We start from the raw sequence: 26280 nt of genomic DNA, 5'->3' as shown, positions 1-26280 counted from the left end.
CGTGTTTATCGTGGATTTAATTAATGCCGAAATAATAGTATTACCGGTCATTCCAAGGTAACGATGGTTCTCAAAATCGAACAAGAAACGATCCCAGTACACGAAGTCTGACATGGTTACAGGTGCTGCAGAATCCGCGGTTTCCTTTGAACCAAGCCACACCTCCCGGTTAGTTGACGTGTCCATTAGCTGTGTGACGTCACTCTGTGAACTTTGACCTCCGGGTTTAGAGTTGACGAACACGAGAGGGGCTGATCCGGGTTTCCAGCTCGCTCCAAAGTTAAACCACTGATTCCATCGGACTTTGCCAGCGAGAATTGTTGTCTTGGCTAGTGTTAATCCATCATTCACTGAATTAAGAGCAAAATGTATACGTGCTGAAGACAATACTATAACTATATATCGAAACATCATTTTAAAACTATACCATAACACACATTTGCTGTCTCTTTACCATGCTCACTGGAAGGAATCTGGTAACGATATAAACAGTTGATAATAGACAGCCTAAAACTATGAACATTCATGTCTATTTAACATATTTCATAAATACATTGTAGAAATGTATGAAAGGTAGATTTGGTGATTATATAGGGATAGTAATTGCTGATGTAGTACCTGATAGGAGTAGTTTTGGGAAACGTTAGAAGATCTATACTTCCGGTTTGCAGAACGAGACTACATTTACCTGAAAATTCTATTGCTCGCTGGGCGGTGATCATCAGCCTGGCGTAAGGAACACTGAGAGTTCCATCTTCGACTGAGAGGAGCTTGGAAGGCACTCCGTCAATGGCTTCTGAGTCTAGGAAGAGCCACATGGATATGGCGAAACCCTGAGGACAGTTCTCCAGCTCCTGGATGCAGATCCCTGTTACTGATGTCATCGGGTTCAATCGTGAAGTGGCCCCTGTGGAAGAGAGAATGTGAGTATCTGAATGATAAAATGCCGGTAATCAGATGGATGGTTGCAAATGATAAGGCAGCGATTCCTGGATGCGTTGTAGGAATTATCACCCCTCCCTCACTCTCATCTCACGTCTGCTATTACGAGTATTAGGGACTTTTAGATTCTGCACGACGAGAACGCGGACTGCCCTTTTAAGGCAATGTGACGTCACTGCCAGTGCCTTAAAAGGACGTCACATTGCTTTAAAAGGGCAGTCCACGTTCTCGTCGTGCGGAATCTAAAAGTCCCTATTATTGAGAGGCTCAAGCACTGTCTGCTTTAGTTCTATTCCATTCAACCCGTAACTGATTGAGGACTGTGTTTACACATGGGGCAAATACAGATTTGTCAAGGGAAAATGGTCACCAGGCCAGCATCACAGCCAATCAGTATGGATATTTTCAGAGACTTTAATTGAATTTTTAATTCACCGTTTTACTTCTGAATAGAGAGTGCCGCAGACCCCGCAGCCCCACCAGCCCCCAGCATGCGTCCCGGTCTTCGAAACGATGACGTATTATACATGTACGTTAATGTTATTGGTTACATTGTCAAGTACATTGCTTATGATTTTACGCTTCATAATCTTGATGCATCCGTTGCGAATACATTCTAAAACCCATGATCCATATTTGCCATATTCAATGAGTTGTCAGCGGACAGAAATGCTTCCGTTGTCAATATATTGTTATTTGTATGACACATCCTTGACCTTGACATATATTCGATGAGTCGTCAGCAGATAGTAACGCGTAATACGAAATGTATTAATATTGATTTTACAAACCTGTAAGTTTAATGCAGTCCATCATATTGTCACGACATGGTACTTTTGAAATGGCTTGATGTTCGTTCCCTAGTATGGTCTGTAATGGATTGTAATGATCTGCCAGCGTGTAATACGGCTGATATGCACTTCTGTTTACACCTGTTCAAAGATGAAAGAGACATATTTGTTAATGATATTAAGAAAAGTAAGAGTGAAGAATATATTTGTGTCGAATCGATCTAAATATAGGCTCTAATCTAGGAAAAAATGATTACATGTTGTTCCTCAATTTTGTTTATCTTACTTTTGATTCATTACTTTGAAGGAATTGTACAAGAAAGGGTGAGAATATTGGAAAAGTTGAGTGCGGTGCACAAACAGTGCCAAAACATGTTACATCCTAAATAAGAAAAATGCATCCTGGAAATTATTAAAAGACGGAGGTTTAATTAATACTTCCATTTTGTCAATATTACACGTTTTATTTTTGCTAATACACGCGCTCTGTATCATTTACTATTCAAAATCGATGCCTGTAAATCATGTTCACGATTTTAAATTTTATTTACGATTGATCCATACTGTGATCTCAAACACTGCGATCAAAATATGATAACTGATTATTGTACTCACCAAAGTCAGCCGGACTCAGTTCACGTGCTTGGGAGAAATTGAAATTCGGCGTCAAATCTGTAAAGGATTCAGGCAGAGCAGTTAATAAGTAAAAGTAATTGTGATCATACAACAATCGATCATCTGCAAGTTAAACTGATTAAAGATTTGACTGGATTTGATTTTCATTTTTTATTTTATCTATCACATTTTGGAACTGAATTCTTCATTCAGTACACTGGGAAAAGCGCAGGATGACATCACTTCCCGTGTAGCCCTGTGACACGAAGTGTAAGACAAATTGGCATTACAGAAAAGTGAAAGAAGAACGCTTTGGAATAATGACGCATTAATAGCCTACCTGTATCACAACGAATCCCCGTGTAACCAAATGGACACTCGCAAATGTATCCTCCTATACTCTCCGAGCAGGTAGCTCCATTCTGGCAAGGGTTGCTGCCACACGAGCTGACCGCTGATAATGAACGAAGAGAGAGATATAAAGAGCGGGGGAGGAGGATGGAGGGGGAGAGAGAGAGAAGGGGAAGAAGATATAGAGATGGGGAGGGGTGTGAGCGGGGAAAGAGAGAGAGAGAGAGAGGGAGAGATAGACAAAAGGGGGATAAATCGCGTGATATGACGTACTTGAAATCTTATATTCTAAATTGTAGTCGAAGAGAAAATCTCATCCGAGGCTAAGAAATTTAATTAAATTGAAAATGAATATAATCTACCAACATACATTATTTCAAAGCATTAAGCATTAAAACTAAAGACCAGTTATGGTCATGCGATTGCATTGTGAAAGAAACATTGTGAAATCGATCAGAAAAGGTTGATCATCTAGCATAGATGTACTGCAAGGTTCTGGAATCATCAAAATGATAAGAAATTTGGCCAAGTCTTCATGAAGTTAGAATCACTGTACACAGAAAGATGTATATGGGACTACACACACGTGTGCGACACTTGCATTTGTATCGCTCAACAGGCAAGAGATACACTAATTTACCAAATATATCAATTAGTAGGCAGTTTCCCGTCAACATTTTTATCATCATGTATTATTCAAAACATATTCTTTCACATGATTTGTAATAAGAGCTTCCATTTCATTTTTTGAAATTGGGGCGTTTCCAATACTGGTCTTTGCCTTTAAATACAAGGTAAATGTTTGAATTACATTTCAAATCATATTGAAAAGACATCCCGATTAGAATTATTATTAAAATGCATGCAATATGAAGGATTTTAAAGTCAATATTGTCTCCACTGATTATTTGAAAACCAAGTTTGGGGTCATCCCAGTACACCGTCAGCTCGCGAGCCTGACAAAACAAAGAAATATAGCAACACAAGTAAGCATGGAGGGGGTCCAAAAGGTTCATTAAACAGAAGACGTACATGAGCGACAGGACATGGAGAACTACATACGGGAAGAAAGAAAATTATCAGGTCGGTCGGTCTAGTGAACCCACACACATTTTGTCAAACGGCCCGTTAGACACGTTAGACACGGTTATTTCAAAACTTTCTAAAAATCTTCAAAACTAAGACCTCACCATCTTTTTTTTTAAATAACCGAGTCTGAAGTAAAGACTACGCTCTAATCCCATGCTTTTTTACCGGGTCTTAATTTGGAAGAAGGAGGGGTCTTAGTTTAAAAGTTTTTTTTTTTTTTTTTTTTTTTTTTTTTTTTTTTTTTTTAAACTTTTGAATAACCGGGTCTGGAGGAAAGACTACGCTCAATACTCATGTTCTTCCACAGGAATAAGATGATGGGGTCTTAGTTTTGAAGATTTTTAATAAGTTTTGAAATAACCGGGTCTGGAAGAAAAACTACGCTCTAAACCCATGCTTTATTACCGGGTCTTAGTTTGGAAGATGGTGGGGTCTTAGTTTAAAAGTTTTTTTTTTTTTTTTTTTTTTTTTTTTTTTTTTTTTTTTTTTTTTTACTTTTGAATAACCGGGTCTGGAGGAAAGACTACGCTCGATTCTCATGTTATTCCACAGGAAAAGGATCATGGGGTCTTAGTTTTGAAGATTCTTTTAAATTTTTGAAATAACCGGGTCTGGAGTAAAGACAGCGCGCTATACCCATGCTTTATTACAGGGTTTTAGTTTTGAACAAATTCGACAAAATATCCCTTCAAATTTATTACATTTTGTGGGTAAAGTCATTATTACATTTTGTGGGTAAAGTCATTATTACATTTGTGGGTGATTCAAAATTATTACATTTGTGGGTAAAGTGGTCATTACATTTGTGGGTGAAATTATTACATTTGTGGGTAAAGTGTTATTACATTTGTGGGTTAAGTCATTATTACATTTGTGGGTGATTCAAAATTATTACATTTGTGGGTAAAGTGTTATTACATTTGTGGGTGTAACACGGGGAGGGGGAGACAACCGATATCGACACCAAACAGGCCTATAGATTAAAAATAAATCGAAAGTCTTACCTGCTGTTGTCATGTTGCAAGAACCCACGCAAGTCAAAGATGTCGATATCTGATCAGTGGTTACCGTGGTTACAGGCGTAGTGGTGGTTACTGGTGTCGTCTGCAAGTCTTGATTGTCGATAAAATTGGGTCAATATACCGTTTTAGTTATGTAACCAAACTTAATGCATACGTCTTTGTGAAGTGCATCGATACGAATTATCCTATTCATTTGTCTATGAATAATTGAATTTCAATAGTCAGAATTGGGGTCAGAATGCGAACCTACATACATTAGTTGTTGCCAGGTTGGATAAACATTATAATACTTCCTAACAACACGTTAACATATGCATTTTTGCGTTCTGACTATTGAAATACAATCATTCATTACAGGTGAATGAAATATTTGTATTGAGGCACTTCGCAAAGACGCATGCACTAAATTCAGTTACATTACGAAAATGGTTTATTGGTCTGGTGAAATAGACTAGTTTTGTAATGTGATTAATTCAATGCACACATCTTTGTAAAGTGCCACGATAATTCACCTGTTACGAATTATTGTATTTCAATAGTCAGAATGCGAATAACATGTACATATTAATTTTTACTAGTAAGGACAGGCATTATGGCTTGTCCTACCTCACAATACCCCATCACCCATTTATAACACCCATACAAATCGGGCTGCTTCATGTCATTAGTCTTGTACAAAAAAACAAAAAAAAATCATCGAATGCACATACAGATAAACATACAGAACGTAAAGACTGTTCATAGAAACAAATAGACAAACATAAAATAAACAAACACAAACAAACACAAATATGTAATTACGAAAAAAGGGTACACTGATTCGCGCGCAGCCTGATCATTGAAAAAGAAAGAAAAAAATCAACTAAAATAGAAAGTGATTATTGAATTATTAGTAGAAATACATCGTAGAAAAGGTCATTTTAATAATAATAATAATAATACATATGATTTATAAGGCGCCAAATCCACTTGACAGTCAAATGCTCAAGGCGCAGCTTGTGCAAAAGATGAAATACATACATGATACATTTATACAAAGTGCGATAAGAAAGGTACAGACATGAAAGGTAATGGTAATCAATTATAAGCTAAATTAAACAGATATTTCTTAAATTGATAATAATTGAAAAACGATATGAACGTTTCGCATTAACAAAATATCTATTACATTTTAAACAATAGAACGTAATATAAATGTATTTACAATTTTCTTAAAGAAATGGTATGGGGAGAAAATAAATGCAGTTCATGTACTTACCTATCTTTATTGCTGATGCCCTTCTTTTATTTTTTCGTTGTGTAATACACAATGAGAAATATTCTACATGCAGTGGCGATAATCAATTATTAAATGCCTCATACGCGTTCATCATCATCAGCATTATCATCATCATGAATTACATCCACATCACCATCTTCAACATCATCACCACCACATCATCACCATTATCATCATCATCATCACATCCAAATCACGATCGTCATCATCATCATCATCATCATTACATCTGCATCATCATCATTATCATCATCATCATCATCGTCGTCGTCATCATCATCGTCATCACCGTCGTCGTCAACTTCATTACCACATTACTACATTATCACCACCACATCAGCACCATCCACAACACAAACAGTATCAAGGTCAAGTTGATGTCACTAACAACATCAGCAATGATTATTAGATCATAATTCCCGAGCACTGAACCTGCACGTTATATATCTGGTTTTAACAACAATTTCAACCGTTTCCGCTTTTTTTTGTTGTAAACACATCTCCCGCGAAATCCACGTCCTTAGATTTGTCACTGTCGAAACGCGATAAAAATATGACAATGTTGGATGTTCTTTTATCACAACGTCGTTTAAGATCATGAGGATAGCCAAAAACAAAACAACTTCGATGAAAACAGCGCAAGTCACTACACAGGATCACAAGAACTCCTCAATATAAGTCAAAATGATAATCCATGTCTGTCTCGCATAAAAATCACCTTGAAGAAAACGTTCATTTTCGTTTTAGAAATATCATGTGCAGACGATGAATTCAACCTTATACAAGGAAGAACAGAAGCATAAACGCAGGGGTTTATCAACTTGATCGGCAAATGTCCTCTTATAGTTGTTCCGCCATGTGACGAGCATATGCGTTTTAACAGGTCTACTCGTCATCAAATCAATTCTTTGAGTTTCTACGATCCATCCGAAACACAAACCCCCTATCAAATTGAGAAACCATTATTTTGCCATTGTATTGCAGATGAACAGCGTCCAGAATTGCAGCCAATCAGAAATCTGTGTTGCATTTGTGCAAGTTCAAGAAAAAGTCCGTTGTTGTGTCGAGAGCTTTCCGTTTTGAGATTATTCACGCGCTGAATTAAACAAGACTCTAATAAAAGGGCAGCCTTAATTAAAAATGACCTCGGCTACACTGAATACTCGTTCAATAGATTAATTTACCGTAAGAACACAAACGTTGCGCAAAAATAAAATGTCGATGTCAATTTTTACGTAGCACTGAGGGTTAGCAGGAGCGAATATGCACACGTTATAGGTCATTGAATCAAATCATTATATCCATGCATCTGTGTATAATTTGACCCCTTTTGTTAGTCTGTTCTATTAAAGGAATGAATAAGTAAAGAAAAAGTAATTGATCAAAAGATGAGGAGATTATGTCATAGTATGGAATATCATATTTGTTGACGAATAAGACTTTCTCCCCACATATTTTAATAAAGTTAGAAATAGATCTCTTAGAAACGACCAAGAAAAATCCCACTACATACTCAGGTTTTGTAATAAATGAAGTATAAATCAAATGTCTTAAATATCTGGTTAATGAAAAAGACCGAAATATGAGCGAAAGAGAGGGGGGGGGGTTGTAAGAGAGACTCTGAGAGGGGGAGAAGGGGGAGGCCGATTCGTATAATTGTGACGACACTACATCATCAATACTAATAATAATATTTTGAATAGAAATGCTTCGAAAGCCTCATCGCGTTTCTTTCTTGAAGCCATGACGTCATCTGGTACCTTTCACACAACTTGGATCTATAAAGGTCCTTAACCCTTTAATCTAGAATTTAGAATCAAGTAACATGATGTCAAAGTGAGAATATGGATAATTTGTTTATCTCATTTATATCTATTTTTGGTGCAGAAAACAAATGACCGCCAGCATAGGCTGAAGGGGTCAGTTTACAACTAGTATAATGTAATAATATACATAGGATTCTAACAATTAAGTTTTTTTAGCTGGATGTTTAACTGGTTGGAAGTTTTACCAAATGGTTTTTAGTCAATAAATATAACCATGGGATTACACAACGAAAAGAGGCAAAGAATCATATATTGCAAGCGAGGATGAGAGAGCGAGAGAGAGAGAGAGACACACACACACACACACACGCACACACACACACACATAGGGGGGGGGTAGAAAGAGAGGGTTATACAGAGGGGAGGGGTAGAGGAAAAGCTGAAACAGTGAATAGTGCAAACGTTTATTTGTCTAAAGATGGCATTAAAGCATGAGTAAATGTATTTGTACTATACTGTTATTGTAAAAAGACATTTCTGGCATCTCCATCATCACCATGGTTGTCATGGTTAGCATTACAATTATCACCACCATTAGTAAAATCTTCATCATCATCATCATCATCATCGTCAGCATCATCATTATCGTCATCATAATCATCATCATTATTATCGTCATCATCGTCATCGCATCATCATAATTATCATCACGACCACCTCCTCCACCATTATTGTCATCACACAACATCATAAACAGCACCACCACCGCCAGTATCAACAACATCATCATCATCATCATCATCATCACCACCATCACCAAAACTAACACCGCCACCACCATCATCATTGTCATCACCCATCATAAAAAGCAGCATCGCCTACATTATCATTCTCAATATCAAAATTAACAGCTTCACCATCATCTTCATCATCAGGACCAACGTCATGTTATCGAGCACTTCTACTACCACCACTATTGTCCTCAACCACCACCATCAGCAGTAGCACCACAACCTTCACCATTATCACAAGTATCAACATCATTTCCATCATTTTCCTCATCGTCATCGCTATCATCAACAACAGTAACGACGACGACAACGGCAGATTGTTTATCACCCGCTACCATCACCGATCACCACTGACATCGTCACTGTCTCACTTAACACGCATCTTTCCAAAACGGACCGGCACTGAAATGTTTTAGTCAAGTTTTCTTTATTTACAATTATTTGACTTTGGCATTCTCACATGAACTCTATATTCGTACAATAATCTATTATGTATAAATAATTACAAATGAAATTCCTTTCAGCATTTTACGCTAGCAGCTTACGCCCCGATACAGGTATTTTCTTTTACGATTATTAGATAGAAGTGATCAATACGTCCATCTTTGAAGAAATCAAGTTTAACAGAAGGTTCCCCAAAAATGAAATTAAGGTTACCTAAAATAAAATTAATTAAAGTACAAAAGGGCCACAATGAAATTGGAAAAGGAATGGAATATAAGGTTTATTGAATCGCTTAAAAATATATTAAGGTTAGAATAAAAAAAGCTTTATAGGCGAGAGAGAACGAGAGGGGGTGGGGGAAACGATTTGTATAACTTAAATTATACACACAAAATAATAGCCATTGGAAGTCTGCTCTTCTTTGTCGATCCCTGCTGAAAATGTATTGGCATTCTTCCTGAGTCTTTATCTCACGGTAAAAACATCTCATCTTTGTCATAATTATTCGGATAGACAGCATCACGGTTGGCCGTCTTATATCAAAATTAACATCATCGACGCCGATACAAATCTTTCCATCGAGAGTAAGTTTTGAGGAGAATATGATCACTAATATTCTTCTTCGTATTCGTCGTAATCCCCATCTTCGTAATACTCGCCATCCTCGTCGTAATAATCCCCATTCTCATCATACTCCCCGTAATCGTCGTAATCCTCATCGCCGTAATACTCTCCGTTCTCGTCATAGTATTCGTCCTCGTCCTCGTAAGCATCATTGACCACAGCACCTTCGGGGGATTTTCGATCCCCCCTCGGTGGTGGGGCTAGCAGCGCACCAAAATCCTCGTCGGGGTCGTCAGGCGCGCCGGGTAAGGACGGACTTCGGGGTATCGGGCTCTTTCTCGGGGTGGGGGTTTTCCGAGGGGACTTCTTCCCGCTTGGTGTACGCCTTCCCGGCGTGTTTCGACCCCCGGGTGTTCTTGGGGTAGCGCTCTTTGGCAGTGTTGCTGCGATCTCCCTAGCCGTCTGCTTTGTCCTGACCAACGGCTGTTCATCGAGCTCGGAATAGTCCGTCTTCATGAACCCGATCTTCGGTTTGCTAGGCGGCATCGACGGCGGCTCGGTAGAGTTGCGACCTCGGCTCTCGCCGTCGGCTTGCTCTCGGACGGCGGACTCTTTCAGAACTTCGGTAGGCGTCTCGTTGGCCGCCTTCTTTTTCTTTTTCTTTTTCTTGGTGCCTGTAGTCTTGGTTCCTTTACCTCCTACCATTTGAGGTTTGGCATTCCGTACGGCTCGTGCTAGTTTGATTCCTCGCATCGAAAGTACCGACTGTACATAAAACGAAAAGAAATAATTTGAAAAATTATTCATATCATTATTCATATTCATATTGTTATTCATGTTCCATCAAAATGCAAAGTTAAAAGACTCCAGAAATACAAAAACGTATTAAATTTTACCAACCCTTCAAAGAGAAAAGATAAAGAGAAATTATGTGCAATGCAAAGAAGAATGACAAAATATTTAAAAAATAAAAGATCATATTAAATGCAAAAGTAAATGTTTATCAGCTTACCGTTTGAGATTTTCTGCCACTACTGAAATATTCCTCCTCCTTAGCCAAAGCTGCAATCAGAATAAAAACATGAACATGATCAGGTAAAGTATGAAATGCACTAATACAATTTCAAATAAAATAGAAGTAGAGACATAACCAGCTGGAAACCGGAGTAAAAGAAACATGGAGAACGAGGGGAAGGGGGGGGGGGATTGGAACCACTGCTTGCAACATTTTGTGGTAATATTTAAGATATATATTATTCTGTTTTCGTTGCTGTTATGCTGATATAGTGGTAAAATGTTTACGATTATTACGTTCGTTTGTAAAAGTAATATTATGTACATGAAATCAAAGCTTTATCAAACATCATTCCAAATATTCAAACTCATTTAATTCATCTTTCTTTTAGAGACACTTTAACAAGTACAGAAACTCACATGAATCGGCTCTGACTGCATCATCCAATTCTGCAGCCTGTATAAAAGAAGAGAAAATTGGTTCAATGAAACGATTCAGATTTAAACAAAACGTTACTCTAATTTCAAAGTGAAGATCTCTCATTGCACCGGGAGTTTTAAATATATTATTATAAAATAAAACCTTACCGGACAAGACATTGTTTGACTAGCTACTAATTAATTTATACACGTACATTAAAAAATCCTGACAATAATACGGTATTGCGTTATACATGTAACTACCGATGTTTTTTAAAAAAGCAATTAGAATATTTAGTGTGATTTAAAAAAAGTAGTGATCAATGAACATCAAATGATTAAATGATCATATTTCTTATAATGAGATATCTTTAAAACTTCAGATGGGCGTTCCAAAGCAGTGTCCAGTTGTGACGAAACAAGGAGAAAAATAGCATCAATCATTTACTTACCCAAATATCGTATTCATCCTTTAGTTCTTCTGGTGGGTTCAGTTTGAGCTTGTATGCTTCTTCAAGCTGTGTGTGCAAAATGTGAAAATAACCCATTAGTTATAACGTAAAATCGATATATTTATTATAAAATATAACAGTTTTTAATGTCTACTAAATAAATCAGTGACTAATCATGAAGATATTGATACAAGATTCATCATAGTCATTAAACAAAATCATATTAAGTTGTCTATCGTTTACAAGAGATTCCATTGCGGGATGATTATGAGGTGATATGATCAGAAAAGGTTTGAATAACTGAATAATGGCTATTTAGACAGGAAGAGGGATGGCATAGAAAGATAGAAAGCAGCAGGCAGAAAGAAAGAGAGAGAGAAAGAGAGAAAGAGAGAGAGAGAGACAGAGAGAGAGAGAGAGAGAGGGAGAGAGAAAGAGGGAAAGATAGAAAGAGAGAGAGAGAGAGAGAGATAGAGAGAGAGAGAGGGGGATGGGGGTGGCAACCACATGGAATAATTACAGTAAAGATGAATAAATTGGAACGAAAACCCTTACCTCTTTGTTGAAATGTTTCTCTAGGAGGACCACTAATAGACCCTGTGAGTGTCAAAAAGAAAGCAAAACATGAAGCAATTATCTTTAAAAAAATATATCAAATATGAACTTCTGTAGTAAATAGATATCAATAACTGGATTATACAACCAATGCCTTTTTCTGTGTGGTAAATATGCTGGTCCAGTACAATCTTGACAATTTCAGGGAAGAACAGGAAATAGGATCTAATTGACTCTGAGGGCAGTCAAAATATGATGGCGTAAGGTTTTGTTGAGAAAAAAAGTAAAGATAAGTAGTGTTGGTAAACAAAACACAACAAAAGACATATTGTGTATTTACTGTTGCAGTATACAATTGATTCCTTGTCCTAATTATAAAATAACACAGTTTGCTAAATAAATCAACGAATTCAGTGCAAAACGTTTACATTCTTTATTTTGTCTGTACAAAGGCGTGCATAAATGCATTGGTTTAACAATGTTCCGCACCGATTTTGAATGATTCTCTATCCAAATTAGACTTAGGTCTCCAATTTACAAACTACATTTGCCATCAGGGGGGCGTTTCACAAAGGTCCTAAGTTGAACTTATCTCTAAGCTGGACTTAACAATTATGGAAAGCCATTAGCAACCTTGAAAATATTTTGTAAAAGTCATTTTAAAAGGCATAAAATCTTGATTCAAATCATTCATATTATCTATTATCATGGGAGATTTCATGTTCTTGATCTGGAATTTATGAAAAACCTAAAATACTTGAAATTCTTGCTTTTGAATATATTTCAAAATAAGGCTACAAATGGCTCTTCATAATTTAAAGCCAACTTAGAGTTAAGTTCGACTTCGACTCTTTGTGAAACACCCCCCCCCCCCTGGAAATGTATTTATGATAGCAGTGATATAAGTAGATTTACGAACCTGGAACGGCATGAGTGCACCAAAGGCATAACCGATCATGGGGTTGATGAAAGAAAAATGGCCGCAGAAGTAGAAGATACTCAGCTCAGGAGATAATGCGAGGAAGCACATACAAGTAGCTCTGATCAAAGGGCAAAGAAGAAAAGCAAAAAACATATTCATGAGTTAAATGGTATCCAGAATAGTGGAGAATTTGCTATATATAATGTATTTCAAATTAAAGTGAATAATATTAAGATTCCGCGTTTAATACATCGACGACGTCTCTATGAGTTATACAGATATGTTATTGCCCCGTTCATTGGATTTAATCTTGTCTGCACACAATGTATGCACATCCTCCACTCCCTGGGGAGTATACCAGCCAGGCGCCATTTTACAGACGCTTAAAATGCATTCACAAGAATGTGTTAATTGGCATTTAAACAACAGTATGTTGAGTACAAACTCATAATCATGATAATACTAGTTTAGAAACGCTTCACAAGAATGAAGAATCTATTCCCCAAACAGAGTTAATTTTATTTAAAGACCGTATTCGTGACTTTTTTTAAAATCAGCTTGATCGATTTAAGTTTACAGGATATAAATGTTAATTTACTTGTCAGACGATCAACCAGTATTGCAACACACACGGCCTCTTAAACTTACCTTAATTTCAGTAGCTCCTCCTTTTCTCGCTCAAAGAGTGTGATATTCCCCGCCTGCACAATAGCCCGTATTGATGCCAACAGGAGCAAGATAGTTAGCTGTGTAACAGAAAAAATAGTTCATAACCAGAGAAATAAATACGTATTCTTTAAATGTAGTATTGATACCATGCCCTGCTGTATACTCATCCATTGTCCCCTTCTAACGAAGAAAATATCGGGGGATACTGTTATTCGGTCACTTCAAGCAGCAATGTAAAAAATGCAGGAAGACAAAAAGCGCTTTGCTTTGAGTAAGAATAACACCATATATCGCATGAAAATGTCTTAATACAAAGGTAAATAAACAGAAATATAGCTTTGTTATGAATTAAGAAATCATTATATTGTTTGCAAACGTATTAAAAAAACGAATTGGCTACTCTGAATAGATCAGTATTAATTAGATTGAATTAAAAATGCTTACCAAGCTGTAAACCAGTGTCGGTACCATAAATGCCATCTTGATCTGGCTGTTGTTGTTGAACCAACATCTGAAAGTAGTAAGAGTCAATTTTAAAGCTTGGTTTAATCAATTCAACTTTGTTCAACTCGCACGAATTCAACATGGGTTTTGAAACATGCGTGAGTCACGCTAAGATAACCTTATAAAGTATGTGGATAATTATGCAAGGGGTATTTGTGAAGAAAATGGGAAGACAAATGTATGTATCATAGTTCACATTATTGAAGCTCTTTGTTTTATGAGTCTAAAAGTGCAACAAAATCTCTGGAAGATTTTAAAATTCTATTGTTTCATACAAACAGTAAACCTTTCCGAAATTATCGTAGATTTTCCCTAGTTATTCATTTTTCATTGAACGTTGTTAATTCGGCAATAGTGAAATTCTAAAATTCAATGAATCTAGTGATTTTCTTGGTCACTTTGATCCAATGATAAACCTTACCTTGGTCCTACTCCGTATTCTGTATAAAGCAAACCACTGGTAACACCGACCGTCAGCAGAGGAGTACCTGAATATGAAAAAAACAGAGTAACAGTAAAAATATATATATACATCGATGTTTAAATCAAGAGGATATATTTAGATAAGGAACAAGGATTGCGATGGAATTAAGTAATAAATACATATATTAAAAATTAAAAAATTAATGAATGAATAATTAATTGAATGAATAGATAAATAATCGAACAGATAAATAAATTAAAATATAGGAAAATGTTGTAGAACATTTGTCGAAAACACAACATTCTTCCTGTCAGCAACATAAAGGAAAGAAAGAAAAAATATCGAAAACATATGTAAAATGGCGGTTTGTGAATTATCACGTGATGACTTACCCCAACCAATGAGAAAGGCCATCCAATGAGGCGCCTCTTTACTAGTAAACTCAGTGACTCGCGTAAAAAGCAGAATGCTGATGACGAACAACCAGGCGAAGGTGGCCGTGGTGAAGAGGTGCATGGCTATACCAAAACCCATGCATGCAATGTCGCTCTGTGCCATCAATGAAAGAAGTATGATGAAATGAATACAATGTGGGAGTAATCATGAAAGAAAAGAAGTTACGAAATGATTGCATTAACGGTCAAATTTCAGGAAGAAATTCGCGATTTTGTAGTTCCTTTTGTAGTTACGGAATAATTTAATTACTCATTAGTCCTATTAGTATCATTTGAGGTGTTCACATTTGTACAAGCATTGCTTTTTAGTGGACCCCTCTGTTTCCAATATGTATTTCTACATATGTTGTACATTTTTATAACTGATTTGTAATGTTTTGGTGGAAACATAAATAAATTGAAATTGAATTGATAGTGATACTGGTATCAGGAGCACATTGAAGAAATGCCTAACTCTACAGGTTTTTTTACGAGCAATATTTTTCGTAATAGGGCCTGCATCCCGTATATTATAATCTCGTGTGATTATTGTGCAATATGTGTTGCTCGGTCCGGTAGTTTTTTTAGATACCCCTAAAGTTAATCCACTCAAACACGCATGCATATATTTACATACTGTTTGGTGTGATGATCATTGCCGACTTAGAAAAACTTAGTATCATTGTTAATAATAAACTTTCAACAAAGGTAATACAATGATAAATATGTAGTCGCAGTATGATTTTAATGAGCAAATTCTTATTTATATTCTTATTACCGACATCACAAGCCTAACACACACGATTAGATTATGTCAAGTTATATCAAAGACGAACTATGGAATATCAAATCTTACCTTTTGCCATTTAGCCACCTCGTTTGTTGCTAGTACGAGTAACATCATAATCAAACTGAAGACGAAGTTGATTTGTGCTGATCTACGCTTGGAATTTATTGTCCTAAGAAGCAAAACAGAAGCAAAATGATAATAAAGACAACAGAATGATTGAATTACATTACACGGAAAGGCGCTCATAATGAAGGTTAGGGTTTAGCAAGGAATGGAAATAAGAACCCAAACACACTATGCTTTGTAAAATATCTTCAACAATCTTAATACAGTTGTTTTGAAATATTGTAGTTATGCACTAATAAGAATGTACTTTTTTGTTAATATGTGAATATTTAAATATAACACGACTTACAATAGAGGTGCACAAACACTTGACAAATATAATGTAAAACCAGTTTGATAAAATGATTATGTTTACGAAAACATGTATGTAGAACGTTGCAATTCTTTTATTTTGCGAGGAAGACACTTTTATATCAAGACAATACTAACGAATTTGTTCAAAGGCCCAAGGTATGACAATATGTAAATTGTTGAATCTTACGTAAGATAGATGAGGAATCCGAAAAATGGAAAGAGAGGCAAGACTGAAACAGCCGCTGCGATGGACCACAACCAGGTTTGAACGATGAAATCCCAGTCAATATACTGATAATGAAAAGGAAAACAAAGTAAAATATTAATGACTGTTGTAGAGGTATAAGAATAGTTTGAACTTAATTATGTATCACATGGGAGAAGAGAAAACTGCAGGTTATTTGATATTCCAAGTGTTTTGTGATTACGATTTCTCTCTATTTAATATGGATGGCAAAAACATAAGTTGCTGTCTTGCTTTAAATTTGAGTAAGACAATTTAAAGCCATACCTGGTATTTTGTAAGTATAAGTAATTAAAGATTGTTTGAGATAATGGTGACTGAATCAGGTGTATATCATCAATATTATTAAGACTTAAAAAGGAAGTCCACCCTGATTAAGTTGGGTTTCATAAAAACAGAAAAGAGAGAGAGAGAAAAATAAGTTGAAGTTTGAGCAATATCCGATTAAAATTGAAAATTTATGAATCTTTGAAATTGTAATCAGTGAAACGCAAGTTGGCAACACGGTGACGTATCTTGCGAGCCCCTCTCTAATTTCTCCAAATTGATATCAGGGTGGACTTCCACTTTAAAGGTCCGTACCTCTGGATCGTGTTCGAGAAGAATCAAGCCAAAGTTGGTGGTATGATTACAGAGACACTGAGTAGACCAGGCCGTGGATGACCCTTCCACCATCTTGCATCCCGTGTCATCCCATACTCCACCTTCATCAGAGCTGGAGGAATATAGTTCGCAACAAGACAGTTAAAGAGCAACAAATTGTAGGGCTTAATTTATTGATTTAATTTTTGTTTGGTTTCATATGACTACTTATGTTTGTTTGTTTGTATTGTTGTTGTTTTCGCTTGTCAGAAATTAAGCGGGAATGTGTCCCTCTCTTTTCACAGAAACTTGGTTCTTGTACCCCTTCGTAAGCTTCTTGGCCTTAACACTATATCTCTCTCTACCTAGAATCAAATATGAAAAACAACATTTAAACAAGAAACTGTTCTGAATGTTTAGTAAATTAAGGTGGAAAAAGAAGAAATTGAAATTGAAACATCATCATGGCACATTGTTACGTATTTTATATCGTAAAATATAATTATCAAAGTCTCTGATAAAGTCATTGTTATTTTATAGTACTATCTCGTTTGTTCAAACCCATTCCCAATGGTAATCAGCCTGTTCAATGTGAAATATATATAGGTATTAAAATATAAATGCATGTCTTCTTTTTAAAATTTACATTCATATCATAGAAACTTACGATTTATCGAAATTCCAGAAGGCGCATATCACGTCCCAATGCTTAAGTTTCTATAGAATGAAAAGAATGCATATTAGGTATATATTGACACGAAGTGAGTATCTTATGGTAAAGGTTATCATGACCTGTAATTATATTTTCAACTAAATATAATTTGAAACTTTATACGACTAAAGGAAATGGAATCCCCTTCATTTCAGATGGAATCCGATGTTATGTTTCATTGGTAAAGCTTACACTGATATGATATCCGCAAAAAGAAACGTCTGGCTTTCTCCCCTCGCAAAAAGAGAAGAAATCAGGCTTTTTTCAATTTGAGTGAAAGCTAAATTGCTCATAAAGATGATGTAATAAATATTCTATTATCCCATGCTATAATAAATGAAAATTCTAGATCTGTAGTTCATGTTTCACAAGTGGATCCATTCGCGAATCGTCAATTTGATCATTTTATTTTAAATAGATGCAGTTACTATGGTGAGTAGTCCCATATGGTCTACTGGTTAGGATCCGGCGCTCTCACCGCCGTGGCCCGGGTTCGATTCCCGGTGTGGGAATATCTCTTTTTTTGTTCGTGTAAAAGTAGCTTTATCATTATTTCAATATTTTTGTTGCCATCATGAAAAAAAAGTGAATGTTTCTGAAAGAATAATGGAACAGGGATGATTTATATGTGGTTATTGCGAGAAAATTCACCTTTTCCAGATTTCCGAATCTATAGATCACTGGTATACTCGTACTACTGAAGTCAGGAACTCGGATGGCTGTCATGGAAATCACATCATTGTTTAATATCCTTGGGTCATATGATGAGCTGAAGAATAAATAGGAAGAAGGGAAAAACAAATCATACTACCAGTGAATTGTATTGTATTAGTATTATTTTATTTTATATTGTTGCTTTCAAGCTTTTAACATGTTGAATAATTAAACTGAGTTAGACAATATCACCTGTGCGCTTAGAAAAGACTGTATTTAGCGTCCTATAAATGTAATTTTTATTTATTATATTCAGATTATGCCATTTGCACTTTTGATCTCTGTATATTTGTATGAGAAACACTGATATAACAAAGGTGTTGATATTTATTGATGGCATTACATAATGACGTCCAGAGAGCATCTTTAATAGCCAAAAAATTAGATCGATGAAAAGAACAAGGACACGACAAATAAGAAACAGGAAAATAATTCAAATTGTAAATGTTCATCATATCAGAGGGTCAATAGGGACTTTTAGATTTGCGCGGACTGATACGTGTGACGTCCATTCAAGGCAGTGCATTAAAAGGACGTCGATCGTAGCAATCCACGTTGTCGTTGTGCAAATCTAAAAGTCCCTAATAACCAAGAACAGATACATGATAATGGTTTCATGCGAGAAGGAGAAATCATAACAAGATAAAGTATATCGGTCAAACCTGCTTTTAATAGTGACCCCCTATCTACAAAGACCACCTGTCTACAAAGGCCACATTTGTCGTTTCCCTTAGAAATGGTTTCTCACTGAATCATGTACTAATGGAACCTGTCTTCAAAGGCCACTTTTTGTGTTTCCCTTGGGCGGTCGCTATAGACAGGTTTGACTGTTTCAATTTCCGAAGCATCTGCAAAATGCAGTCTTGTAAATACAATTTATTGGACTTTAATACTTGATTAACGAAAAAAATTGGAAAGCTCTTTCTTACCTTTGGTCTTTGATCGAGGTTGATACTGAGACACGTGTCTGATTTTTGCCCATCATGTCACTCACGCCCTTATACTGCACACTCACGAAGGCTACCGCGTCATAATCTGCGGCAAAAGAGGTAGGTTAAAATATAATTTGTGAACAACGCATTGGTCTCAGTGCCAAAATTTTACAAATGTGTTGACAAGAGTATCGACCGCCATTTCTTCACTTAATTCGTCATACAACGGTAAAAGTCTTGTTATGAACATCAACAAATCAGACTAGAATAAATCACAATACGTACTGGTATGAATTAGACTGCTAAATCCATAAATACGGATGATTTTGGTTTTAATAGTTTTAATATCCAACAGTGATCGTTTCATTAAATATATAGATTAGACAGGCTAAATTATGTATTCCCTCTCACCTTTGAATACGAATCTATTTCAAAAACTGACACCTGTTTTCATTTATTTTTTTTTGGTTGAGTTTCGGTTGCTTTTTCGTGTTCTCCCATCGAAATGCCTAACTCTAATGACTGAGAAGTACAGTGCGCCTCTTTTGCAGCCGATCTTTCGTTCTCGATCCTTTCCCTCACCTCATTAGTCTCCCATGACCAATGCCTAACTATATAAAAATTAAGACGGCGTACAAATAACGGGAATGGTGCCTAACTCTAATGAACTTCCAACTGAGAAACCAACCCATTGATAAAAGGGTTGGTCCTTTCATTCAAGATTTACTTCAAAACAAACCAAAAGAAATGTGAAAATAAGTACATAAATACACTTACAATCGAAGTCTGCCTGTTCAAGATATAGTTCTGGAATGAGTATGCCCTCATTATCTCTGACCTGGAATATATAATCCTGATAGGTCTGGGTAAGGTTATACCATGAATCCTTGACTAGGAGATAATCTGGAGGAAGAAAATAAAGGGAAATGAGAATGCCATTTAGAAAGTAAAATTCCTTTGTCAAAAGCCTACACATTCCTGCAAATAACCATGTAAAAGAATACAACATCGCACCGATAAGAATTCTTAATTGATGATCTATCTTAAAATCAAAATTAGCTAAATCGTCTTCACAAGATATTGAAATTAGTCTCTCCATCTCCTAACCAAAACTATAATATATCTATGTAACAATATTTCTATGCTATACTTCATATAATTTCTCTTTCACTACGAATTCGTTTAATTGTTTTATATTTTCAGTTAAGAAAGAAAAATCATAACGTAACAACATTAAAGGTTAAAGTTTCGTGATGATGCGAGCAGAGAATTCTATTTTGCTATATAAAAACAACTTCATCATGTTCATGTAAAGAAACTTGGCGATGAAATATACATATTCGTTTGTAAACTGCTACAATCGCATTTTTTCTGTCATAGAAAAGACTTACTTATGTTTTTGACATGTGACTTGAGCGTCCCCGGGGAGTCGATCAGGTTAGCGATGGCCAACGATGCAACGTCGATGGTCTCGACCACGGTAGCATAGACAGGGTAGGCCTTTATAGGAAAGAAATGGAGAGATCCACATGGATTAATCACACACATGTACTTCGATACAGGGTTAAAGACCCCAATAGAAAAATATGAAAAACGGTTTTTTTTTTTTTTTTTTTTTTTTTTTTTTTTTACTGGAGAAGTGTGTGTAAGAGAGTTACACCCTTGGCACGTTCATACGCTACACTTCAGAAGAAAATGGTAAGAACATCATACGGTTGTAATTCGTGTTATTATCTTCCTATACCAAAGTCTACACCATTTTGTACTGATGTTCTATTGTGTGTTGTTTTTATTCCTAATTTTGTATAAATTGATAGTACATGTATGTTAATTGATGTTATATAAATTGAAGAAACAACCGGAAAATTATTTGTATGCCATGTAATTGTGCATGATCCATAAAATTGAACTTATAATTGAACTTGATAATCATCTCCTAAGCTTTTGACATGTGCATGCTCATATGGGAAATGAAGTGCAGGGTATGAACTCGGTGCGAATCTTTATTTAGGGATAAATCAAAGCATTTTAAAATCATAACAATATATTGCGTTCAAGATATTTTAACGTCACAGCATTGCATTACTTACTCTTTGTATGTCCAACCATAAGTCCACGTATTCCTCGTCAAGCATTATATCACATATCTCAATGATATACTGCAAATAGACAGTAATGTTAAAGGGATAGAGGTAGAGTGAGAGAGAGAGAGAGAGAGAGAGAGAGAGAGAGAGAGAGAGAGAGAGAGGGAGAGAAACACATCAAACATACTTGAATTAAAAAAAAATGTATAGCTCATCAGGCCACTGAAATTGCAGCAAGAAAATGACAACATTTACATCTGTTTTACAAACATAAACTAGAAATACAAGTACAAATTTCTTTGAATATAATCAAAATTAAATAAGAAATGTTTTTCAGAACTCTCCTCCTGCTATTATAAAACACATCCCCTCACAGTGATCTCTTTTTGGAGGGAAAAAGGTGCAAAACTAGTTGTTTATTCACTCAACACATCCACGTTCACTTTTGGTTCCTTGACAACTATTTCTTTTTGTTTTGTAGGGAAAATTTGTTTCATTAAACATGAACAATAATGAGATTTGGTTCACACGAAAGTTTAGATGTACACTGAAAAGAAATTGAAGACATACCGACATGACACTCTCGAACTCTCCGAAATCGCCCGTGAGATCGTTCTCCGACATCTCGAGGAGAATGGCGGCCGTGAGATCCTGCATGAAGGCCGTCGTCACCAGCACCTCCCTGGTCGTCAGGTTCACGTTACTGTCGTCAAGTACGTCAATGACCACGGACAGGATCTGCAGGAGCTCGTCAGCCGATAACACAGTCATGTCGGGACGCGTTGTCGCATTTAACATGAAGTCGCCGTTGAAGTACACATCCTCAATGACCTAGATGGTGACCAGGAGAGAGGGATTTATTCTTACTCCTAGCTCTGTCACTCGTTGACCCTGTCTCTGTCACCCCTCTCCCCTCGTTTTTTCTTCCTATCTCAATATCTATGTTACTTTCTCTTATCCCCTTTCCCTCTTACAATGCATATTTATTGATTATGTTTAAAAAGTTTTTAAAATGAGGAATGTCTAAGCTCTTGTTTTATATCATGGTTTGAGAGCGATTTCCCTGCAACCTTTGTCTTTTCCGTCGATCGAGTGTAATAACGCACTTGAATGGATAGTGCAAATGTCAGAAGCTCAGACTAGCTGATCAAAATCAATTCGTCTTATAGCCGAGATCGATTAATAGCCTTTTTTTCATGAATATTTTGAGAGATTTATTAATTTTTTGAGGGTTAACAAAAAAGGAGGGTGGGATTTTAGAGAACAAACGAAGAACCTACGACTTATGTCTTGTCCTAAATAATGACAATGCAACCATGAACAAATGTTTTACCTATAATATTATCATAAAGACATTCGCATTGCTTGGTTTCGAATGTAGACTTTCTTTTAATTGAAAAGGCACCATTACAATATACTATGGAAATAGGATGTGGGATATAGGTGCATTGGTAAGAGAAAACATAAACTTCACTGGGATTATTATACTCTCTTCTGTTTATGTGTTTTTGTTTGCTATTAACATGATTAATTTTGGAAATCGCTTTAGAACAAGAGATAGAAACAATAACCGACTTACCCATGACGACGTGAATGGATATGTTTCTATGATGCTATAGAACGTATCGTTGAAACTCTGCGATTTGGGGGCCATGAGTTCGTCGACGATGGCGAGCCACTTGATCTCGGCTCTGTTCAAGCCTTCGTCGCCGGTTGTCATAACATTCGCGGTGGGTGTGACGATGTCGCCCGTGATCGCCGCGCCCGGGGCGTCAGTGGTGTTCTGAGATGAAGCTGTTAATCGCAAAAACAAATAATCACAAATTCATTAACTGAAAAATATTAACATAAGATCTGGAAGGCAATTAGCTATATATATATATGCACACTAAATATTTCCGTACAACAGGAATGGCCCTGCTGTGTAGAAATAACATTGACAAATTGACTGAGCAGGCACGTTTCTCTCTACATACGTTCATTTTTTTGTTGATAGAGGTCAATCTTAAATGTATTCCATATTTCCAATTATCCTTATTTACAATAATGAATGTTCCACTTTCTACTATCATATCTGCCTAAATAATACAAACCATGAAATCCATCTTTACAAATTAACGATATAACTGATTATGATTTATTTGCAATAAGTGGGGATATTCATGGTCCTTTTGTGATTAATAGGTCTATATATATTTTCAGTACAAGCTGTCGGCTGAGGTTTCGTGTTCTAAAAAACAGATTTAGTCAATCATTTTTAGTGATGTGTGGAAGGCATGATTTGAGTTTTTCCCCAAATTGACTTGATTTCTGAATGTTTAGCTAAAATAAATCGTCATTAATCAAAAGACTTGTTAGACTGTTATGAATATAAACAATCTTTAGTACGGGGTAATAATGTATAGATCATACTACAGCTCAATTCAATTAACAGTATTAACATATTAGGAATCATTTTATGTAGGTTAAAATTTTCATGCAATTTATGTTTTCTTTTATTTAATGACGAACCCATCACAAGCCTCAAGCTTTGGTAATTTCACCTCCTTTCTATATTTTCATATATTTATTGATAACTTGTGTTCATTTTGATTTAATGATAAATAAATGTTAAATGAAATGACAAAAATTGAAGAGTTATAACCTACCATTGTTGATGTAAAGTAACAATAGAACACCAGGAAGAATTATTCTCCACATCTATAAAAAGACAATAAAATTAATTTAGTCAGACAATAATTTAGAACTATACATTGATAAATTAATTCAAAGTTCTGAAGTATCATTGCGAAATTTGTTTCATCATTTCAAAATATTTATTTCTGTATCAAATTTGAGGATAGAAACATAGTTGAAATAAAAATACAAATGTCGAAATTCATCGACCTGATTAAGGCATTTGAAAGATGAATGCAGTTACGCGAGTGGAGTACAGTAATTAAAGTAAGTTATACTCCAACAGATTTGGAATAAAAGGACAAGATAAATATATAAGAAAGGGGGAACTATATGAATTAAAAACAAATGCAAATTCCGAATTGACAAAGAGTCACGAAGAGCTAAATGACATGATAATGTGTGTATAAAGCGCAAACAAAATTCAATAAAAACGATACAAAGAATGATCAGCAAGTTCATACTAAGTAATGAAAGGATGAACTAAGAAGTGGACCAAGTCTAGTAAAAAAAATACATTTTGAATCAGGTTTAGTCTTGAGAAGACAAAAAAGAAAGAAAAGAAAAATTTACCTTGGAATAAAGCCGTTACCTCCTCTTTGCGGTTAACATCTTACATGGCTTACTTTGTGTTTCAATACAATTATACCAGCTTCTCCCCGAAAAACATTAGTTCGTTATTCCGAACAAATCAAATAATTACGCTGAAGCCTGAAGTAAATCCTTGTAAGTCCTACATTTCGCTAGAAACTGCAGGGAACGCTCAGCTAATAAAGGCAAAAGAATGCCACGCAGTTTTCAAGATGGCCGCGAGTTCCTTTTATAGATTATATTTGTGCAGAAGGAAGTTTCGCAAAACTTTTGTTATCGACCAAAAAGGCCTGAATCTGCTTCATAACAATTAGATATAAATGTCTTCATACCAGAGCTCGCACTCGGTTTTCGATTATCGCACTGGACAAAGTGATTATTGATTTCGAACCCTTTTCGTCTTACATTTAGTCTTTGATAGCAGACTCAAATTGAATAATCTATATACGTTTTTGTTGTACTAGTTATGCTAATATTTGTTTTGTTTAAATTTAACATGTCGAAATGATATCCTACGTTGTAATTTTTTCAAGATACAGAAACAGTTGCGAATTTTATTTTGACTAGCCGCAATAATCATTTTGGCTCGTCCAGATCAGGTCAAGGGTCTTCGCATGTAGACTATCTTTCTATTTCGTTGCCACAACTCAAATCTAGAAAACCACGGGGTAGCTATATACAACCCATTCTTATAACCCCGATCAATATTAGGGAAGATGCCGATACAATAAGCATGCATAAAGACCTATCGACCCCCACTCAATACGAGCTACTCTGCGATGGGTTTGCGAATTTTTACTTATGCAAATCTTGCCCCTGCTGATGTATTTAGTTGTAATTGAACAAGTGGACAATGGCTTAAATGCGAGGGACGTACTTAAATATTAAAGGAATTGTTTGCAGGGCTACTGCTTTTAAACAATCGCTTGAAATGATTAACACAGGTCTGTGCGTTTCTATATAAAGGATGTAAAATGGCTAAAATGTAAATATTCATTTTTATTTTAACAAGTGCATTACCAATTTGTAATTGCGATATTACATGAAAATGTCCTCCATGAAAATGAAAAGAAGTTGAAGAGAGATAACAGAAACATAAGAAGACTTAAAGGCCCGGTCTCACCGCCAGAACTTCGCTGGAGCGTTCCTTGAACGGTAGGGAGAGGGGGCCGAATTTCGACAACGCTCGTCACCGCGCACAAAATGGGAAACAAATCGAAAACACGGGCGTTGCCTTAGCGGTGCACTGCTAAAGCCAGCGTTGCTTTAGCGTTGGTTTAACGGTAGCGAGCGGTAGCGAGCGTTGGTCCCGCTAGGACACCTCCATACCAACGCCAAACCAAAGTTCATCACCGCAATGGATCGCTGCTTCAACGCCCGACACCGTTCCAGCAATCCCGTGTCCCCTCGTAAAACGCTTACAACCGCTCCACCAAAGTTTGTGCAACGTTTAATCACCACCCGGGCAAAGCTGGCGAAGCAGCGGT

General features: G+C 36.1%; 2 protein-coding genes and 1 non-coding gene across 3 annotated transcripts in view; 1 reads left to right on the top strand and 2 right to left on the bottom strand.

Annotated features, from left to right (window-relative positions):
- The window catches only part of LOC100890777, a 29002-nt gene extending 27134 nt beyond the window's left edge, over positions 1-1868 (bottom strand). Inside the window, exons 1-3 of the mRNA XM_030975666.1 lie at positions 1734-1868; positions 689-907; positions 45-350 (exon numbers count right to left, since the gene is read on the bottom strand). Of these exons, the coding sequence (XP_030831526.1) occupies positions 45-350; positions 689-907; positions 1734-1758 (550 nt within the window). The 5' untranslated portion in view covers positions 1759-1868. The remainder of the gene's footprint in view (positions 1-44; positions 351-688; positions 908-1733) is intronic.
- Positions 1869-9416: 7548 nt separating this feature from the next.
- LOC579094 (adhesion G protein-coupled receptor L3) lies at positions 9417-25091 on the bottom strand. The gene is made up of 23 exons (XM_779228.5): positions 24776-25091; positions 24175-24226; positions 23106-23320; positions 22097-22357; positions 21533-21601; positions 20834-20942; positions 20220-20345; positions 19440-19545; positions 18448-18565; positions 17752-17801; positions 17085-17217; positions 16446-16549; positions 15905-16007; positions 15007-15163; positions 14612-14678; positions 14131-14197; positions 13666-13763; positions 13015-13135; positions 12096-12137; positions 11541-11606; positions 11089-11125; positions 10667-10716; positions 9417-10419 (listed from the first exon to the last, which is right to left on the bottom strand). The coding sequence occupies exons 2-23, from the start codon at positions 24224-24226 to the stop codon at positions 9700-9702; spliced, it is 2871 nt and encodes a 956-aa protein (XP_784321.4). The 5' UTR covers positions 24776-25091; the 3' UTR covers positions 9417-9699.
- TRNAE-CUC lies at positions 18237-18308 on the top strand. Its single transcript has one exon. It is a non-coding gene; the product is annotated as a tRNA-Glu (tRNA).
- Positions 25092-26280: the final 1189 nt, after the last annotated feature.

Source organism: Strongylocentrotus purpuratus, unplaced genomic scaffold, assembly GCF_000002235.5.
Source record: "Strongylocentrotus purpuratus isolate Spur 01 unplaced genomic scaffold, Spur_5.0 spur5_scaffold_8, whole genome shotgun sequence".
Taxonomy (NCBI): Eukaryota; Metazoa; Echinodermata; class Echinoidea; order Camarodonta; family Strongylocentrotidae; genus Strongylocentrotus; species Strongylocentrotus purpuratus.
Note: the sequence above shows the minus strand (reverse complement) of the source record. Positions and strands in the feature narration are given on the sequence as shown.

Excerpts from the sequence above, each read along its gene's own strand:
- LOC579094 (XM_779228.5), bottom strand. The coding sequence starts at position 24,226 with ATGTGGAGAATAATTCTTCCTGGTGTTCTATTGTTACTTTACATCAAC. Across the intron at positions 23,321-24,174 it reads GTTACTTTACATCAACAATG|CTTCATCTCAGAACACCACT; the intron begins GTAGGTTATAAC and ends TGCGATTAACAG. Across the intron at positions 19,546-20,219 it reads TGAACAGGCAGACTTCGATT|ATTATGACGCGGTAGCCTTC; the intron begins GTAAGTGTATTT and ends CTTTTGCCGCAG.